The following is an 18595-nucleotide window of genomic DNA, read 5'->3' as shown; positions in this document are numbered from 1 at the left end:
TGCCAGTTTTACATGCATTCTAAATCCTAAAAATCTGAAAGACATCTTCTAAACGCCTATTTGACATCTGATTGAAAACGTTCATATTGCAAATGAGCAAACACTCTAAAAATACTTCTTGCAGATGTAAATGCAGACATCAAGTAGACGTCTCTGTGATGTACATGCATGTTTGTACACAGATGCTTAGATTAAGCGAGTTTTATTAGACATCGTGCAGATGTGACTTATGCTTGCTATCTGGGGTGGCAGCATCTGCTCAAACCAGCAACATTATTAAAAAAAAAATCACCACTCTCTTATTGAGAGATAGGAAAACGAAAATGATTTTTATCTTAAAAAACTAAACAAAACCTTTATTAATCTGTTTTATGTATCAAGATGTATATTATGAGACCATGATCTAATATACCCTTCTCGCCGTTTCCAGGACTACCAGAGTTGACCCAGAGCACGTGACAGCGCGCGGGTTTGTTGCTGTCATAGATTTGTAAAGTGTAGAGCCGCTAGACAGAGTCGTCTGGAGCGAGCGCGCCGAAAAGATGGAGGTTTCGGCGGTCGGAGAGCGGGTTTTCCCAGCGGAAGCCATTCTGAAAAGCCGCGTTAGGAAAGTGAGTAAAGGAAGAATGTGGTTTAGGTGGGTTTGGAAATGTTTTTTTACGGTCTTTCGCTTGTCTCGCGATGCGGAGCTTCAAGGCGCCTGTAATGACAAGAGGGGGAGGCCTACTTGCAGATGTTTCCCGATTCTGCGACCCAATCCATTAACTTGCATTGTCAGATTAGAAATAACAAGTCGCATGTGGGACATTTGGATATGCAACTTGAGATTTATGTTGTAAAATTGGGTTGTGCTTTGCTGGGAACTGACAGCAGACCGCTAAAAGAGCAGCAGGAGGAGGCTAAAAAGGAACAAAGTACCTGGCATGAGTCCATTACAAAATCAATGCATGCTGGCTGACTCAAGATTCAAAGATCTCAACAAAGCGCGAGGGTCGAGTAGTTTAAATACTGCACAGTAGTGTCCTGCCACATAGTTTAAGGTGTTAGATATGCTCTAGTAGTGTACATTTACATAAACACACTTTACTGAGCCCCAAAAATGAGGTTTGAAATAGAGCATGTGTTGCTCATGCATTGTTTAATTAGTGTTAAATAAATAACATTTTCCTCTGTTTTTCTCTTTGTAGGGTCGAATTGAGTACCTGGTTAAATGGAAAGGTTGGGCACTAAAGTAAGTTTTTAAAATATAAACAGTGCAGTGGGTATATTTTTATATTGCACTATTTTTATGTTGTGCTGTTTCAGAGTTATACACTGTTTTCTAACTTTTTCTGTAGTTTGAGTGGAAATGGATATCTTCACTTTAGTTTTGTTTCACAGTTCGTGCATGACTAGTGTGTAAGTAAAGAGAAGTGCATCTGCAGCTCTATAAGGAAAATTAAGTGATTTGTGTTACTGCTTTGAATGATTCCTTTAATAACTGCCATAAATTCTAAAGTGGTTATAAGATTTATTTTAAACTTCATTGACAAATGTGACCCTGGACCACAGAACCTGTTTTAAGTGTAATTTTTTCAAGAATTGAGAAATGATTTATACATCACCTGAAAGCTGAATAAATAAGCTTTCCATTGATGTATGGTTTATTGGGATCGGACAATATTTGGCCGAGATACAACTATTTGAAAATCTGGAATCTGAGGGTGCAAAATAATCTAAATACTGAGAAAATCGCCTTCGAATTTGTCCAAATGAATTCTTAACAATGCATATTACTAATCAAAAATTTATTTTTATATATTTACAGTAGGAAATTTACAAAATATCTTCATGGAACATGATCTGTACTTTTTTTGGCATAAAAGAAAAATCGATAGTTTTGACCCATACAATGTTTTTTGGCTATTGCTACAAATATACCCCAGCGACTTAAGACTGGTTTTGTGGTTTAGGGTCACAAATCTAATTTGGATAACATTTGCATCCAAATGGTAAGTAAAGGACAATAAATGGACCCAAACAGTAGCTATAAACTGTTTACCTTATGTGAATTCATTCTTATTTACTGAATAGTCAAGTCAGCTTTGTTTATAAAGCACTTGATACAGTACAGATTGTGTCAAAGCAGCTTTACAGTGTTAAACAATAAAAAATTGTACTGATAATGCAAGAGGACAATAGAAAACAGTTTATCAGTTAAGGTCAGTTGATTGTTGATTCAGCTCAGTTCAGTTCTCTTCCAGTAGTGTCTACTGGACACTAGTGTGTCCCCAACTAAGCAAGCGCAAGGTGGCAAGGAACCAAAACTCCATCGGTGACAGAAATTGAGAGAAAAACCTTGGGAGAACCCAGGGTTCTTTGGAGCCAGTTCCGTGTTGACAGAACAAGGGTAATATGGTCGCACTTCCTGGTTCTAGTAAGAACTCTAGTTGCTGCATTTTGGACCGGCTGGAGTTTGTTTATTAAGCTTGCAGAGAAACCACCCAATAAAGCATTACAATAATCTAACCTTGAGGTCATGAACGCTTGAATTAACGTTTCTGCATTTGATATTGAGAGCATAGGTCGTAATTTAAATATATAATTAAAATTTAAAAACAAATATCAAAAAAAGCTACAAAAATTACTACAAAGAATTGACAGCACAGCTATCATGTTATAGCTGTTCTAGATTATTACATGCACAGGTTTTTGGTCCGATAATTTACACGTCTGTGGGAAATTCTAGATTTTTACAGCTATGCACAGTTTTTGGTCCGAAGAAATAATTTTACATCAGCATAATGTTTTTTTTTTTTTTAGGGGCTGTGAAGAAATATAGAGCAGAATTTAGCAGTGGGAAATTACTAATCCAGTTTTTATATCAGCTATGCAATCTATTGGTTTTGTGAATTGGTATGTTTCAAGGGGCTGTGAAGAAATATAGAGCAGAGTATCATCAGCATAATAGTGAAAGCTAACACCATGTTTCACTTTTAGTGTGCATTGTGAAACAGGCCTTATCATTGCAGAAGTGCATTTTGGGTGTTTGTGTACCTGTTGCTGCGTGTCACTTTTAGTGTGCATTGTGAAACAGGCCTTATCATTGCAGAAGTGCATTTTGGGTAGTTGAAAGGTCAAGCAGTGTTGTGTTCTGACTTGATATACTACTATACTTGTACATCCAAACTATTTTAAACTACATTTTTATTTATTTATTATTGTGCATGCAGTTTTGATGAACTGGTTTAAAAAAAAAAAAAAAAAAATTGGCACATTTAAAAATGTCACATCATGTGACTAATTGAATAAACTGCAAACATACAGTGCTGTAAAAATACAGTTTTATTACTAAAATCTTGATGGGGAAAAGAGAAAAGTTGCTGTCATTAATATTTCTTAAATACCCATTACCATTTAAAATGTTTCAAATGTTTTGCAATATAGACACAGCACATGGGAACCAGAGGAGAACATCTTGGATGATCGACTCATCACGGCCTTTGAGAAAAAGTGAGTGTCACTTAAAGACTTTATCTGTTAAAACTTCATTTCTATATAAAGTGTAAAGAGCAAAAATATTTATTCCACACACAGTATGCATATATTTTTATATGCCCAACAGTTCACATATTCAAGTAAGAGCCATGAAAAGATTGTTCACATTTATTCTTTTTTTTCCCACTTGCTTTATTTTTGCAGCTTTATACTGGCAGTTTGACTGGAAACTAGCCTCTCTGATGGATTTTTAAACAAAGATGACTTGCATTATGCTTCAAAGGCTTTCATTTTGATTGTTATGGTTTAGGGCTTGACACTAAAGTGATGTAATATTTTCCTTGGCTTAAATGGTGCTGTCCCACAATTCATAGGGAGCGGGAGCAGGAACTTTACGGCCCAAAGAAACGTGGACCTAAACCAAAAAACTTTGTACTAAAGGTTTGAGTTTTCTTAAAACTTTCCTTGAAATGTTTCCATTTTCTAATTTCAAAAAATATAAATAAACTTTCTGTCTGATGTTTTAGTGTCTCCCAGTCACATTTGCTCTCTGCCTATCTAGGCACGGGCACAGACGGGTGATAGACCTCGAAGCTCAGATACCCAACGCACTCCACCTCAAATACCTGCCAAGCTTCCCGCCTCTTCCTCTTCTGCAAGTTCAGCTCCTTCTCAGCCTTCATCATCCTCTTCCTTATCCACCACTCCAACCCCTAGGGTGCACTCTCTCGCCGCTGCTCATAAACTGAAGAAAGACATCCATCGTTGTCATAGGATGTCTCGACGACCTTTGCCTCGACCCGACCCCCTAGGCGAGCCCACAGGATCCACATCCTCATCCCGTCCTCCTATCTCTCCATTCTCTGAAACTGTCCGCATCCTCAACCGCAGAGTCAAACCGCGAGAGGTTAAGCGAGGACGTATAATCTTGAACCTGAATGTCATTGACAAATCCGAAAACAGTGGAGTAACAAGTAGAAGGTCACCACAGTCGTTTGCAGGGCGGGCGAAGATCCCATCCCGAAATCGCATCATTGGGAAAAAGCAGGGGGACATGCCTTACAGGCCATTCCAGCATCCTATGAAGATGCTGGGCTTCCCGATGTACGGCCAGCCATTTGGGCTCCACCCCTGTGGATCAGTGTCCTCCATGGCCAATGAAGAATCCAACACTGGAGCCAATCGGAGAGGTGGAAACTGCTGTGATAGCCATTCCTCTGCTAATGTGCAGAAGTTTCAATATCAGACTCCACCTTCTCCATCCAGCTCCAGTGGGTCTAACAACAGCTCCCCTTCACTTCAAAAACAACCGACTCAACCTGAAGCTCCTACGTCTCCAACTAAACTGGACTCTGCAGGCTCATCACGTTCCCAAGATGCTTCCCAACCTCACCCAAAGTCCAGCTCTGCGCCGTTCCTCCCTTCCTCACCCTCTTATTTGTCCTCTCCGTCATTCTCTCTTGATGATGAAGACCAGAGCTCTCCAAATCTCACCACTTCTCGGGGCAGAAAAAGGAAACTTCGACATCGAACCCAGGTGGGTCGAGCTTCGCTCTGCCAGGTTAGTGACCGCACTACCACCCCACTTCCTGTGGAAACTAGGGAGCCAAAAGAGGGGGATCCCGATTGGCACCCTCAAATGACACCCAGCTGTACCAATGTAGTTGTGACTGACGTCACCACAAACCTTCTCACAGTCACCATCAAGGAATTCTGCCATTCAGGAGCAGGTTCTGAAACCTCTTCCCCTTGCCAAGCTGACAACCCACCATGTCCCACCACAGCTGCCTCTTGAAAGTTCCCCCTAAACATCTCCAACAAAAATATATGCCCACTAAATTCCATGAGAACTTGCCATAATGATATTCATGCACCCTAAAATAGTTGCCGTTAATTAAATTAAAATGCATTTTTGGTGAAATTAATAAATATTGAACTAATATTTAAAGGCAGGGGTGCTTCCCTTGACCTCTGCATTTTAAACATGTTATGATGGTTTTGCAGTACTTCATGCTTTTCTTCCCCCTCTTTTTTCCCCAGTGATCCTGCCTTTCCACAGCCTTTTTCCCAAGTAATTGCGCCTTGTCTTGTCACCTCCAGTCCTGTAGAGACCACCATTCCCATATCTCCAGACCTAAAGTTCAGAATCCACCCAAGAAATGCTGATCTCAACAGCTTTCTTGGATTTGAGATGTTGCATCAAGACATTTCTAATTGTTTGAAGTCCATTTTCATTGGGATAATGAGCACAGGACGCTTCACTCCTGCTTTGGAAGTTCAGCCAGTGTGGGTGAAGATTGTGTATCCGCACAATGATGCATTGATCTCGCCAACTTTCTCCTGTGCTGATGAAGAACCCAAGTCATTGTGGAACTTGCTATATTACACAGGTGTAGACGTGACTGTATTTATATGCACCAAGTTGCAAAATCCTGAGGACAGTTAAGTTATTTCCTTCGGCTTGAACTCCGCTCTGATCCAGATGTCTGCTGAGACTCTAAACTGATTCAAGTGTGAATGCTGAGGACTGCATCTATAGTGTGGTACTGTAAGTTAAACCTTCCACATACTCAACTACCCACTTTCCCTGTTGGAGAAGTACCTTCTCATATTTGCCTTCTGACTACAATAGTTTGTGTTTCATGTAATAGTTACTGTATTTTTGGGGCCGGTAACCAGATGTAAATTCTCTCAGAACTTGATTGGAGGAGTTCAAATACCATTTAGAGACTTTTACACTAAGTGGGTCTCAAAAATACCAAATATAACAGATTGCCTTGGTTGATGAAACCCTCTTTCGTGCTCTCAAACGTTACAGTACAGGACCATGTGTATTGTGCGTTATGCTGGTGAGTGCATGTTGTTGGCCCTTGAGCTCGTCCCATGTTGTCTGCAGGTCCGACTGGACGCTAGCATTGACAATACAGACCTGGGATAAAGCTAGCTTGTTTAGTTGATGCTAGGGCTGTAAATCTCCAAAAAAGACAAATGACTTGTGCGCTGTATTCCAAGATGTATAAAGCCATTCTATTGCTATGTGTGAAGAATGGCCTGAAAAAAGTTGTCTTGACAGCCTTGGCCACCATTCACTTTCATTGTAGGGAAAAGAGGGGTTTGGACATTCTGCTGAAGAAATACTTCTATGTTTTACTGAAGGAAGTTTCAAAATGCATGAAGGTGAGTACATAATGACAATGGTTGGGTGAACTTCATTTAATATTTAGAATTTTACTGAAAGCTAAAAGGTTTAGTTGTGGCATGGTGTCATTTTATTATTTTAGAATTTATAAAAGTTGTGGGAAGCTTTTCACTTAGGCTTTTTTGGGCAGTCCAGCAAGCAATATTATAACCTGCCACATTAGGCTTGAAGAAACAGGTTAACACAGTTTATGGCAGCTAACTTGGTTGTACTGAAGGATGATGAAATGTCAGACTCCACCGGAGGACAAAGGCAAACCTCATTATAAGATTTAATTATAGAACACAATTAAGTTCCACTTGTAGTCATACCGCCGTCCTCTAATGGAGCACTATTACTCTATCACTGTGCCTTTAGGGAGAAATGAAAACCTTACAACATTTTTATGACGTTTTTTAAGATTTTCCCCAACTATTGACAATTTTTAAATCTTTTCATATTTTTAGTATGTGTATATAATAACTTTCTTTTAATAATGTTAAATGGTTTTAGTTTACTTGCTTCCAGACATTAATGTGAACTTACCTACTCTTCATTTTCTTTGCTTTTTCAGAGTTCTTTAAAGGTTTATATTGTTATTAGTATTATTTTTAAATCAGAGTCATACGTTTATCCCAGGTCTGAAATAATTCATATTTTGAACATATCCCTGGTGCTGCCCCACATAGGGCGCCACGTGTGGTGCATCTGTACAATAATATCTACAGTCATATCGAAGCACGTGTTGCATTTAGTTGCTCTGTTTAATCCCATGATGTTGTTATCTTTGTCTACGAAGTGTTCCACATACAAACAGTCAAGTCCTTGTTTACCTTTACATCATTAATGTTAGAAAATAGATGTCACTATGGTGTAAAACAATGCAAGATGTTTTCTCCTAAAGAGGTAGCTTAGCACTATGATAACATGTGGCCTACATTTCATGCAGTAGGGTTTTTAGGTTGTAGCCACCAGGGACCCTCACTGCACAGACAAGTAGAGATTATGTTTAAAATGGTTAGGATGAAGGTATACTGGAGGTAACATCCTCAAATATGAGTGTCTGATGCTTTTTTTTTTTTTTTTTTGGTTTAAAATTTATTATTATTAATTTTTCCATGCCGTAGAAATGAATGATACGTGCTGCCTTTATTTTATAGCCATTGTAAAATTTTTCTAGTCTACTTTGGGTTTGAGAGTATGTAGAACCCAAAAAACAGAACTAAGTGTGATTTATATGAGTTATCTGTTTGGTAATGTGTGAGGTTAATGCCATTGATGAAGCTGATTATGGTAATGAACTTGTTGCTTTGACATTGTAATGTAGTGGGTGCATGATTTGAGAACCCTAATTGTACAGGTCATTTAAATGTCATAATGTTGTTGTTGCTTTGTGTTTTCCTTGAAAGAGCTTTTAATAAAATCACTTTAAAGACACTGTCTCTTTGGTACCCATTTAATTCTACTGTTATAATGGAGACTAGTTTGATTAGTGAGATATTCAATACATTCATAGAAATATTTATTTTATTGTGATTTTTTTTATATATATATATATATATTATATACTTTTGAATCTTTACAGCATTTATCCCCATTTACTAACATTGTATGGAAAAGAGCAGCATGAACATTTTGCTTAACATCTCCTTTTGTGCTTTTTATGGAAGATAAAAAGTCAGGTTTGGAACAACATGAGGGTGAATTTTGGGGTTTTCCCTTATAAGTAAATGGCCTATTACTTTTAATAATTTTTTTAATAATAGTATGAACGATGGTAGTAGTGATGTTGCTTGCAGGGCCTAGGGAACATGTTTTCAACCACTTGACCATCTCTCCTTTCTCTGACACCCATTTCAGGTCTTGGAGTCTCTACTAATAAGATGATCTGATGGAAAACATGCAGTGTTGGGGGCTCTGGGAATGTGGTTGGGAACCCCTCCACTAGACTACAGTTCTCACGCCAGATTTTCCATCTGTGTGCCTCTGCTATCTAGTGGGCTAACCAGTAGAACCACATGTTCTATTAATAGCTGAGATGTTTTTAGACTAATTAAGGTGGCTTGAGAAAGCCAACTTACTGAAATCCTATTTAAACTTCTTCTTCTTCTTCTGAGACTAAAATGATCAACTCTAACTCCTCCCAGAGCTTTAACTCTACAGACTCCAAACTCAGCCCAGCTCTTCAGACTGATCTCACCTAGTGTGCTATATCTTTTCTGACTGATCGGACTTCAGGTTTTTATAAAAATGAAGATTAAAACAAAAATCCCAAAATCCCATTCAAACTCATCTATCTATCTATCTATCTATCTATCTATCTATCTATCTATCTATCTATCTATCTATCTATCTATCTATGACAAACTGTATTGCCTTCAAAACATTCAAACTTTAGGCTTTTTAAACTACTTTAAACTTCAAACTATTTCAGAATGAAAACCATCAAACTTAAAACTTTTAAACTTCTTAAACTTTTTAATCTTTTAAAAAAAAAATTTAACTTTCTGCTCTGGCTTTTTCAAGCCAACTTAACATTTGTCTTGAACTTTTTTTTTTATCTACTTATTTTTATTTATTCCTGGCTGCACAAATAATCATGCTGCAGTCATAATCAATCATTATGATTGTTAAAGGGAGCCAAATTCATTTTGAATGACCACAAAATGTCTCAAATTAATCATCATTTTAGAGAGGCATAGAAACTGTTAATCTAGCGCCTCCTGCAGGAGATGGATATAAAACGATTTATTAAAAATAAATAAACGGAAGGATGGATGGATGGATGGACAGACAGAATCCCAGATAGATATATAGATAGATAGATAGATACTCAGACACATAGATAGATAGACAGACAGATAGATAGATAGATAGACAGATAGAGATGGACAAACAGATAGACAGACAGACAGAGGCAGATAGATAGATAGACAGACAGACATATGATAGATAACAGACAGAGATACAGATAGATAGACAGAGACAGACAGATATATAGATAGATAGACAGACAGACAGAGACAGACAGATAGATAGACAGACAGATATATAGATAGATAGACAGACAGATATATAGATAGATAGACAGACAGATAGATAGATAGATAGACAGAGACAGACATACACAGACAGACAGACAGATAGATAGACAGACGATATATATAGATAGATAGACAGACAGACAGAGACAGACAGATAGATAGATAGACAGACAGACAGACAGAGCTAGATAGACAGATATATAGATAGATAGACAGACAGATATATAGATAGATAGATAGACAGACAGACAGATATACTGTAGACAAACAAACATAGAGACAGATAGACAGAGACAGACAGACAGATATATAGATAGATAGACAGACAGACAGATAGATAGATAGACAGACAGATATATAGATAGATAGACAGACAGACAGAGACAGACAGATAGATAGATAGACAGACAGACAGACAGAGATAGATAGACAGATATATAGATAGATAGACAGACAGATATATAGATAGATAGATAGATAGACAGACAGATATATAGATAGACAGACAGACAGATAAATAGACAGATAGATAGATAGACAAACGGACAGAGACAGACAGACAGATAGATAGCTAGACCGTCTGAATCCCAGATAGATAGATAGATAGATAGATAGATAGTGTTCGACAGATTAAACCGAGGGATGACGAATAATTGACGAGTATTGGAGGCGGTCTTTACAGTAGAGGGTGTAGCTGCAGTCATGGCTCCCAGACCGCGTATCCCAGTGCAATACTAAAGAAACTTGAAAGGAAATGCATTGTCCATGTTTATAACAGAGAAGTGCGATTTTAGGATACATATTTACAATTTCAGATTAAAACCGTAGTGTTTTTTTTTCTCCCTCAAACGCGAGCGAGCTATGGATGCGCAGGTTGCAAACCATTGCAGCATCAAGTCTGCAGCGAAAGCGAGCAGCCCGCAGAACGCAGCTGACAGCCGGGCCGAAAACACACCGAAGAAGAAACCCCGCACGAGAAGAGGCAGAAGAGGGAAGCGACGGAGGGGCAAGAAGGCCAACGAGCCTCCGCCGTTCCTGCCACCGGAGGTAAATATAGATGTGTGCTGGCGGAGGCTAACCATTAGCCAGCGGAGATTATGTGCACTGCATATCAATAACCATACTACCATTCGATATTAAGATATAGCCCAACGATTAGATATTAATCGACATTATATATCATATCTTAATATCGTTAGTTAGAATATTAACAGTAACAGTTTTACAAGCTGCTGGCGACTTATATTTAAATACACAAAAACTGGTACGAGGCTGCCAAAATACTGTTCAGTTATTTACTACTGTAAAAATGATAATAAATTATTGATGACAGGTCGATTTTTTTTTTTAATACAAAGGACCTCCTTATAAAATAAATTATTTCAAAACGAAAAAATATTCATTTTCAAAACGACCTACTTTTCATGCTGGCTTGATTTTATGGTAGATATAATAGTTGTTTAGAAAATAAATAGAATCTAAAATAAAATGTAAATAACAATTATTTAATAAATAAACAACAACAACAAAAGTTAGTTCCATAATGCCAAATAACTGTGGTTATTATTCATTTTCAAGTTCTTTCCAAGGTAATATTTTGTCCAGTAAATGAATTATGTGCAAGGACTGATTTTGGCAAGACTGCATTTAGATTTTTAATTAATTGATTGTTTTTTGCCCACATATCTTCATTTTTTTAGGCTGAAGAGGGAAACATTGAATACAAGGTATGCAATAACCAAATTGATAGTAATAATTTTTATAGGATTTTACATGTATTTAATGGCAAATTAATCCTCTGTTCGCTCAGTTGAAGCTGGTAAACCCCACACAGTATCGGTTCGAACACTTGGCCACGCAGCTGAAGTGGCGCCTGCAGGAGGGCCGCGGGGAGGCCGTGTATCAGATTGGGGTGGAGGATAACGGTCTGCTGGTTGGACTTACAGAAGAAGATATGAAAGCATCACTTAAGACACTTCGCAGAATGGCTGAGAAGTATGTATTGAATTCATCAACCACATGGTTTTTTCTTTGATGACAGTGTGTAAGAAGTGGCTTACAGGCGTGTTGTGTTGTCTTGGTAAGACTCTGTGACTCTGCGCAGGGTTGGAGCCGATATCACGCTCCTGAGAGAAAGGGAGGTGGACTGCGATAGAGCTCGACGGAAAATCGCTGAAGTTCTTGTGCGGAAAGTTCCAGATGACCAGCAGGTGAACCTGTGATGCTTTAATCAGTGGCCATTTCATTTTTGTCCTAAATTATGGTTGTTGTGGTTTTAGTCATTGGGTCATGCATGGGATTATTATTTCTCTTAAAAAGAGTAAAAAAACTACAACATTTTTAAAATATTGACTATAAAAATACAAAAGTTTAAAAATGATTATGTAACTTGCCTGCTTTTTTGATGATCATATTTTACATTTCACAATTACACTTTTTTTTTTTGTTTTCTTTTTTTTTTTTCTTGTTAAAATTCTTGAAAATAACTTGGAATTATTGGAATAAAATAATATTTTATTATTATTTCTTAAAAAGACTAAAGAGAAAAGTACAAAAAGGTCTTGTAAAAAGGATATATTCTTGAAAATAACTACTTCTTCTTGGAATAAAATTATTGGAATAAATAAACTTGGAATCATTGGAAAAAATATTTTACTACTATTTCTTAAAAAAAAACATTTCAGAATTAAATTTTGTTTATCGAAATAGTCTTATTAAAAGGCTTATACAAAAATGCTTTAAAATAATCATGGAGGTTTGTCTACTTTTGAACATTTCAGAATTAAATTTTGTTTATCGAAATAGTCTTATTAAAAGGCTTATATTCTTAAAAATAGCTTATTGGAATAAAATAATCTTTTATTATTATTTCTTAAAAATATATTATATAAAGTTAAAGTACATGATTATTAATTTTAACGTTATATTTAAATTAACTTTTGTCTACCAGTTACATTCTAGTGGGTATAAATAACACACAGGAAGCTGTATAGTTGTCATGTGAGAAGAAAATCATAAAAAAATTAAATTATATCACAGGATTGACCCCTACAGACTCTCGTGACTGTGTAGGTCAGTAAATTTCTTAAGATAAATCCAATAATTTGGCCCTTTTTAAGGCTAAATATAGTATTTGTCACTTATTCATGGTTGGTATACAGCTATTTTTAGAGTAATGAAGAAATTCTTTTTTTTTTTCTTTTCATCATTATAGTCATTCGTATTTGTCACTGACCCAATAAACTAATGATGTGTTATGTATTGTCAGGTCACTGTGATTTCTGTGTTTGTGTGAGTAGTTCCTGGATCTCCGCGTGGCTGTTCTGGGTAACGTGGATTCGGGCAAGTCAACTCTGCTGGGCGTGCTGACTCAGGGCGAGCTGGATAACGGACGGGGCAGGGCCAGACTCAACCTCTTCAGACACCTGCATGAGATTCAAACGGGACGGACATCCAGCATCAGTTTTGAGATCCTGGGCTTTAACAGCAAAGGAGAGGTGAGACAGATTTTTGAAACCCTTTAGTACACTTTTATTTATGGTATTTTTTACAGTAGTGCATTGACTTGGATTTAAACCTTCTACTTGCTAGCATATAAGCACGTTGCTTTGATTTATTTTCTTTCTCTTATTGTTTTAGGTTGTAAACTACAGTGACTCTCGTACGGCAGAGGAGATCTGTGAGAGCTCTTCTAAGATGATCACTTTTATTGACCTGGCTGGTCATTATAAGTACTTGAAGACCACAATATTTGGCCTGACAAGCTACTGCCCAGACTTTGCCATGCTGGTGGTGGCAGCCAATACTGGCATTGGTTAGTATTAATGCATATGTATTTATATTGCATTAAAAGTTGTGAAAGTGAATTAAGAGCATATTTTATGAGTAAGGCATAAATATTGGAACTAATGCTGGCCGATATATATTAAATATATACAATAAATTCAATATGTTACACTATTCAAAAAATTCACACTACCATTCAAAGTTGTTCAAATCCTTTTAAAGAAGTCTCTTACGCTCACCAAGGCTGCATTTATTCATTCAGAAATACAGTAAAAACTGTAATATTGTGAAATAATATTATATATAAAAAAACTGTTTTCTATTTGAATACATTTCAAAATGTAATTGATTTCTGTCAAGCAAAGCTGAATTTTCAGCCAGAATTTTTACTCCAGTCTTCAGTGTCACATGATCCTTCAGAAGTCATTCTAATATGCTGTTTTGGTGCTTATGAAACATTTCTGATTATTAACAATGTTGATATTTTTGAGGAAACCGTGATACATTTTCAGGATTATTTAAAATAAAAAGTACAGTACAAAATAACTTCATTTGTTTGAAATAGAAATCTTTTAAATTATTAGACATTTCTTTACTGTCACTTTTCATCAGTTTAATGCACCAATGCTTAATACAAGTAATTTTCTTCTTCTTCTTTTTTTCTTTCAAAAATCATAATGATCTTAAACACAATTCTGGCATGGTAAAATCTTCCCAGCTGGCACAACTAGGGAGCACCTGGGTTTGGCGATGGCGCTGAAGGTGCCCATATTCATTGTGGTGAGTAAGGTGGACCTCTGCGGTAAAAGCACAGTGGAGAAAACAGTTCGTCAGTTGGAGAGAGTGCTCAAACTGCCCGGCTGCAACAAGGTCCCCATGGTCGTGTCCAACCCCGATGATGCCGTCACGGCTGCACAGCAGTTCGCACAATCCTCCAGGTACGTGTATATGAAAATAGAGAAGTTATTATAGACATTTATTGCTCTATTTTCCACCTTAAGTCAATGTTTCTTGCAACAAAAAACAGCCATAATTGATTTTTTCATGACCAGTTTCCATGCTCTCTGTGAGCATTACAGTTAAACAGCCTGTTTTTGGTACTGTACCTTTAAAACTTAAACATATAAATTAAATGAATAACTTACAAAGTACCTTACCGCTGATAGCTGTTCAACTCTCTAGTTTGTGCAGTACGTGTGTGTGTAATGATGTGTTTTTCTCCCCATAGTGTGACGCCCATCTTCACCCTCTCCAGTGTCTCTGGGGAGAATCTGGACCTTCTGAAGGTCTTTTTCAACATTCTTCCTCCTCTGAGCAACAGCAAGGAGCAAGAGGAGCTCATGCAGCAGCTCACGGAGTTCCAGGTACAAACACACTCTTACCAAACCACATATCATGTCTTAATTCCAAGATATTTAATGTCTAATTGATGTGTTCTTGCAGGTGGATGAGATTTACAGTGTTCCTGATGTAGGGACAGTAGTCGGTGGTACACTGTACAGGTCAGTCCACATCTGTTGCGTCAATCTTGTCTGTCCGTCTGTTTAATAACTGCCTATTGTCCACCTAGCAATGTACTAGCAACCACTCGGAACACTTTATCAAATCCATATTTATAGCAAAACCCCTGGCAACTATTTAGAAAAACCTATATATGTTATAGCATTGTAGCAACTGTTTAGCACCCACCCCTTTAAAAATTAACCATGGTTTTACTATATATAAAAAAAAAAATATATATGGTTCATATAGTTAAACGATGGTAACCACAAATTAACCATGGTTTTGTTACACTAACCATAGTTTAACCATGGTATTTATAGTAAAACTGTGCTTATGCAAATGGTAACCATTCCTTCCAAAAACATGGTCACTACATTTTACAATAATAAAAGCATGGTTAATTTTTTAAGGGACATATCAATGACCAAGCAACCACTCATAACACCTTAGTAATCACTTAGCATCCTAGCAACATCTCAGCATCCACCCAGAACACTCTAGCAACGACAAAGTAACATACTTGCAACTACTTATAACACTACTTATAACACAATGCCCTAACTTTGTAAGCAACTGCTTAGAAACCACATAGCAATGCACTTTCACATGCTCAGAACACCTAAGCATTGCCCTAGCAACACCTTAGAAACCACCCAGAATACTCCTCCAACTGTTTTATTCACCTTTTTCCTGAGTAACCGATGAGTGCCGCCATGATGGATTCTAACTTCTGTTTGGATGCTTTCATGTTCTAAATGTATCATAACCACCCAAAACGCCCCAGTGACTGCTTAGCAATGCCTTAGCAACCACTCAAAGCCCCTTAGCAACCTCCCAGAATACTCTTGCAACTGGCCTATAACTAGCATCTTATCAAACCATAGCAACTCGGAGAAACCTATTTACTTACCTAGCAATGTATTGACATTGTAGGATCTGATTTACATCCACATCTCAATGCCCTAACAACCACTTACCAACCAGTCTGAACAACCTAGCAACCACATAGCAACATCTTGACTTGACACCAGAGCGACCTTTTGATAGCAATGTTCTTGCAAAAACTGAAAAGACTAACAATACTCTAGCTCTGTAGCACTTGCTTAGCAACCAACAATGCCTGCACAATCATTCAGAACTCATGGTTGCCAAGCAGTTGCATAACACCTTAGCAACTGCTTGGCAACCCCTCAAAGCCCCTTAGCAACCTCCCAGAATACTCTTGCAACTGGCCTATAACTGTTTCATAACCATCTAGAACACTCTAATAACTGCAATGCTCTAGCAGCCACTCTGAACAACTGCTCAAACCCTAGCAACCACACAGCAACACCTTAGCAACCACTCAGGACAAATGATCTACTAACTAATGTTTTAGCATTGTAGCAGGTGCTTATCACCCACATATCAATATCCTAGAAACCATTCAGCGCACTTTAGTAATCCCTAAGCAACTTAGCAACATTTTAACAATCACCCAGTACACTTTAGCAACCACATAACAACGTGCTTGCAACCACTCAGAACACTTATGAAATGCCCTAGCTCTGTAACAACTACTTAGCAACCACTCCAAACACCTTAGCAACATTATATAACTCTCACAACCACACAGAGCAACCTAGCAACACCCTAGCAACCAGTCAGAACAACTTACCTACTACCTAGCAGTGTTTTAGCTCATAACTGACTTTCCATTCACACGCAGTGGTGTGTGTCGTGAAGGAGACCGGCTGGTTGTGGGTCCCACCGATGATGGGCGGTTCCTGAGGTTAAAGGTGTGCAGTATTCACAGGAATCGCTCCGGCTGCCGCGTGCTGAGAGCCGGACAGGCCGCCACACTTGCACTTGGGAACTTTGATCGCTCGTTACTACGAAAGGTCTGATCTCAAAAGGAGAGCAAGAGGAGAAAGACTAAATTAAGTCTTTGTGTATCCATATCTTCATGATGTGTCTTTTTGATCTTGAGTGTTTGTGTTTTTAGGGCATGGTCATGGTGAGTCCCAAAATGAACCCTACTATTTGCTGGCAGTTTGAGGCAGCTATAGTCCTCCTGTTCCACGCCAAGACTTTCCGCCGTGGTTTCCAGGTCACGGTGCACGTGGGGAATGTGAGGCAGACCGCCACTGTGGAGTGTCTCCTTGGAAAGGTGCATTTTTTTTTTTTTTACAATGTTTTAAAGAGTGTTGCTCTGTTAGTATACACTTTTTAAAATAAAGTGTTCTTGTCATCTTTGGTTCCATGAAGAACCTTAAATATTCATGGAATCTTTCTATTGCACAAACAGTTCTATATTGTGGAAAAAAGGTTCTTCAGAGTATAAAAAATTCTTCGTAAAAATGGTTCTTTTACAAAATGTTCCATGAAAGGTTCTTTGGGGAACCCTAAAAAAATTCTCTTTTGCAACCCTTAATTTGAAAACGGTATCATCACAGAAAAATGTGTGTATTTGTCCTCTAGGAGGAGCTACGGACCGGAGAGAGAGCTGTAGTGTGTTTCAGATTCTTAAAGCACCCTGAGTATTTGCGCGTGGGAGCCAAGCTGCTCTTCAGAGAGGGGGTGACCAAAGGCATCGGACACGTGACGCACCTTCTACCCTCCACCCAGAATTACGTGCCTGATCAGAACCGCAACCAGAACCACAGTTAGACACATTGGGAGTGACACCATAAATCAATAGGACATTTGACTGCAGCTGTAGTCACTTCATGTCCTTGCCTTGAGTTTGCATCCCCTAGTTCAATTGTGCACCTTTCATTTCAACTCTGTAGATTTGCCAATATTAATTGCAGATTTGCCTGTGTGTAAATGCTCTGGGCTCTTGTGACATTTGGACGGCTTTGGTACAGTGATTTACTGATTAGAGTGTATGTCTGCCAGGTGTAATGGAGCACGAAAACCTCTCCTGTTTTTGTACAAGTGTGTGTTTCACATCTTAAGTTAAAGCTGGCTGACCTTGAGTGAAGCATGTGGGATTTCAAGTAACTAAGTTGGGTATCTGGAGCAGATTTCTGCAGGAACAACTCCTGCCTCCAGTCTGCATTATAGATATGAGAACATAATTGTAGCATGCAACATCAGATCCTAGGTAGATCTGATGACACTTCAATTTTTTTTTTTTTTTTAACAATGATTTACACAGGCAGTACGCGTGTATTTTCAAAACTGCACCACACTCAAATCCATCACCAGGTCACTGAAACCGAGTTTTTTTGAAAACTCCACCCAAACCGAATATTTTCAAAAACTCCAGCTGCAGAGATATAATATATTCAGAAACTCCAAAAACAGTGTTATCGTGTAGACAGGTTGAAAATGTACATCCACTGCACATTCTGGGTTACACATTAAGTATACTCTGAGCTTAAGTTGAGCTCCCATCGTGCGATTTTACAGTTGTTTATGATGGTTGCTTGTCAGTCTGTACAATATACATATTGTTGCAAAGAGTTTGGTCCTGTTTTTGTTCACGTAATGTGGTATGGTTTTGATGCGTTAGTTGGCGTGTTGGAATATCGCCCCCTATCTTCAGGACAGGAAGGGAACAGAAAGGGAATTTTTGGAGCTCTAGGGTTGTACGAACAGTCAGGCATGATTGGTTTTCCAC

General features: G+C 38.0%; 2 protein-coding genes across 4 annotated transcripts; both read left to right on the top strand.

Annotated features, from left to right (window-relative positions):
* The first annotated feature begins 79 nt into the window (after positions 1–79).
* LOC109066300 (chromobox protein homolog 6-like) lies at positions 80–8092 on the top strand. Of its 3 annotated transcripts, none has more exons than XM_019083312.2 (6): positions 90–611; positions 1188–1231; positions 3427–3492; positions 3852–3918; positions 4040–5038; positions 5518–8092. In XM_019083312.2, the coding sequence occupies exons 1-6, from the start codon at positions 543–545 to the stop codon at positions 5518–5520; spliced, it is 1248 nt and encodes a 415-aa protein (XP_018938857.1). In that variant the 5' UTR covers positions 90–542; the 3' UTR covers positions 5521–8092. The 3 variants fall into 3 exon arrangements, with proteins under 3 accessions (XP_018938856.1, XP_018938857.1, XP_018938858.1); XM_019083313.2 differs by having other exon boundaries at positions 93–611; positions 4040–5014; XM_019083311.2 differs by lacking the exon at positions 5518–8092 and having other exon boundaries at positions 80–611; positions 4040–5511.
* Positions 8093–10360: 2268 nt separating this feature from the next.
* Positions 10361–18154, top strand: LOC109066233 (GTP-binding protein 2-like). The gene is made up of 12 exons (XM_042712018.1): positions 10361–10746; positions 11400–11426; positions 11510–11694; positions 11804–11909; positions 12999–13196; positions 13339–13513; positions 14204–14423; positions 14714–14849; positions 14929–14987; positions 16697–16868; positions 16973–17137; positions 17449–18154. Exons 1-12 carry the CDS (start codon positions 10561–10563, stop codon positions 17635–17637), a joined length of 1818 nt encoding a protein of 605 aa, XP_042567952.1. The 5' UTR covers positions 10361–10560; the 3' UTR covers positions 17638–18154.
* The last annotated feature ends 441 nt before the right edge of the window (positions 18155–18595 follow it).

This window comes from Cyprinus carpio, chromosome A22 (assembly GCF_018340385.1).
Source record: "Cyprinus carpio isolate SPL01 chromosome A22, ASM1834038v1, whole genome shotgun sequence".
NCBI lineage: Eukaryota > Metazoa > Chordata > Actinopteri > Cypriniformes > Cyprinidae > Cyprinus > Cyprinus carpio.
The sequence above is the reverse complement of the archived record's forward strand: the minus strand, read 5'-3'. Positions and strand labels throughout refer to the sequence as shown.

Coding starts and splice junctions, on each gene's coding strand:
- LOC109066300 (XM_019083311.2), top strand. CDS start 543: ATGGAGGTTTCGGCGGTCGGAGAGCGGGTTTTCCCAGCGGAAGCCATT. Junction 612..1,187: donor TGAAAAGCCGCGTTAGGAAA/GTGAGTAAAGGA, acceptor TTCTCTTTGTAG/GGTCGAATTGAGTACCTGGT. Junction 3,493..3,851: donor ATCACGGCCTTTGAGAAAAA/GTGAGTGTCACT, acceptor CACAATTCATAG/GGAGCGGGAGCAGGAACTTT.
- LOC109066233 (XM_042712018.1), top strand. CDS start 10,561: ATGGATGCGCAGGTTGCAAACCATTGCAGCATCAAGTCTGCAGCGAAA. Junction 13,514..14,203: donor GGCAGCCAATACTGGCATTG/GTTAGTATTAAT, acceptor AAATCTTCCCAG/CTGGCACAACTAGGGAGCAC. Junction 14,424..14,713: donor CAGTTCGCACAATCCTCCAG/GTACGTGTATAT, acceptor TTCTCCCCATAG/TGTGACGCCCATCTTCACCC.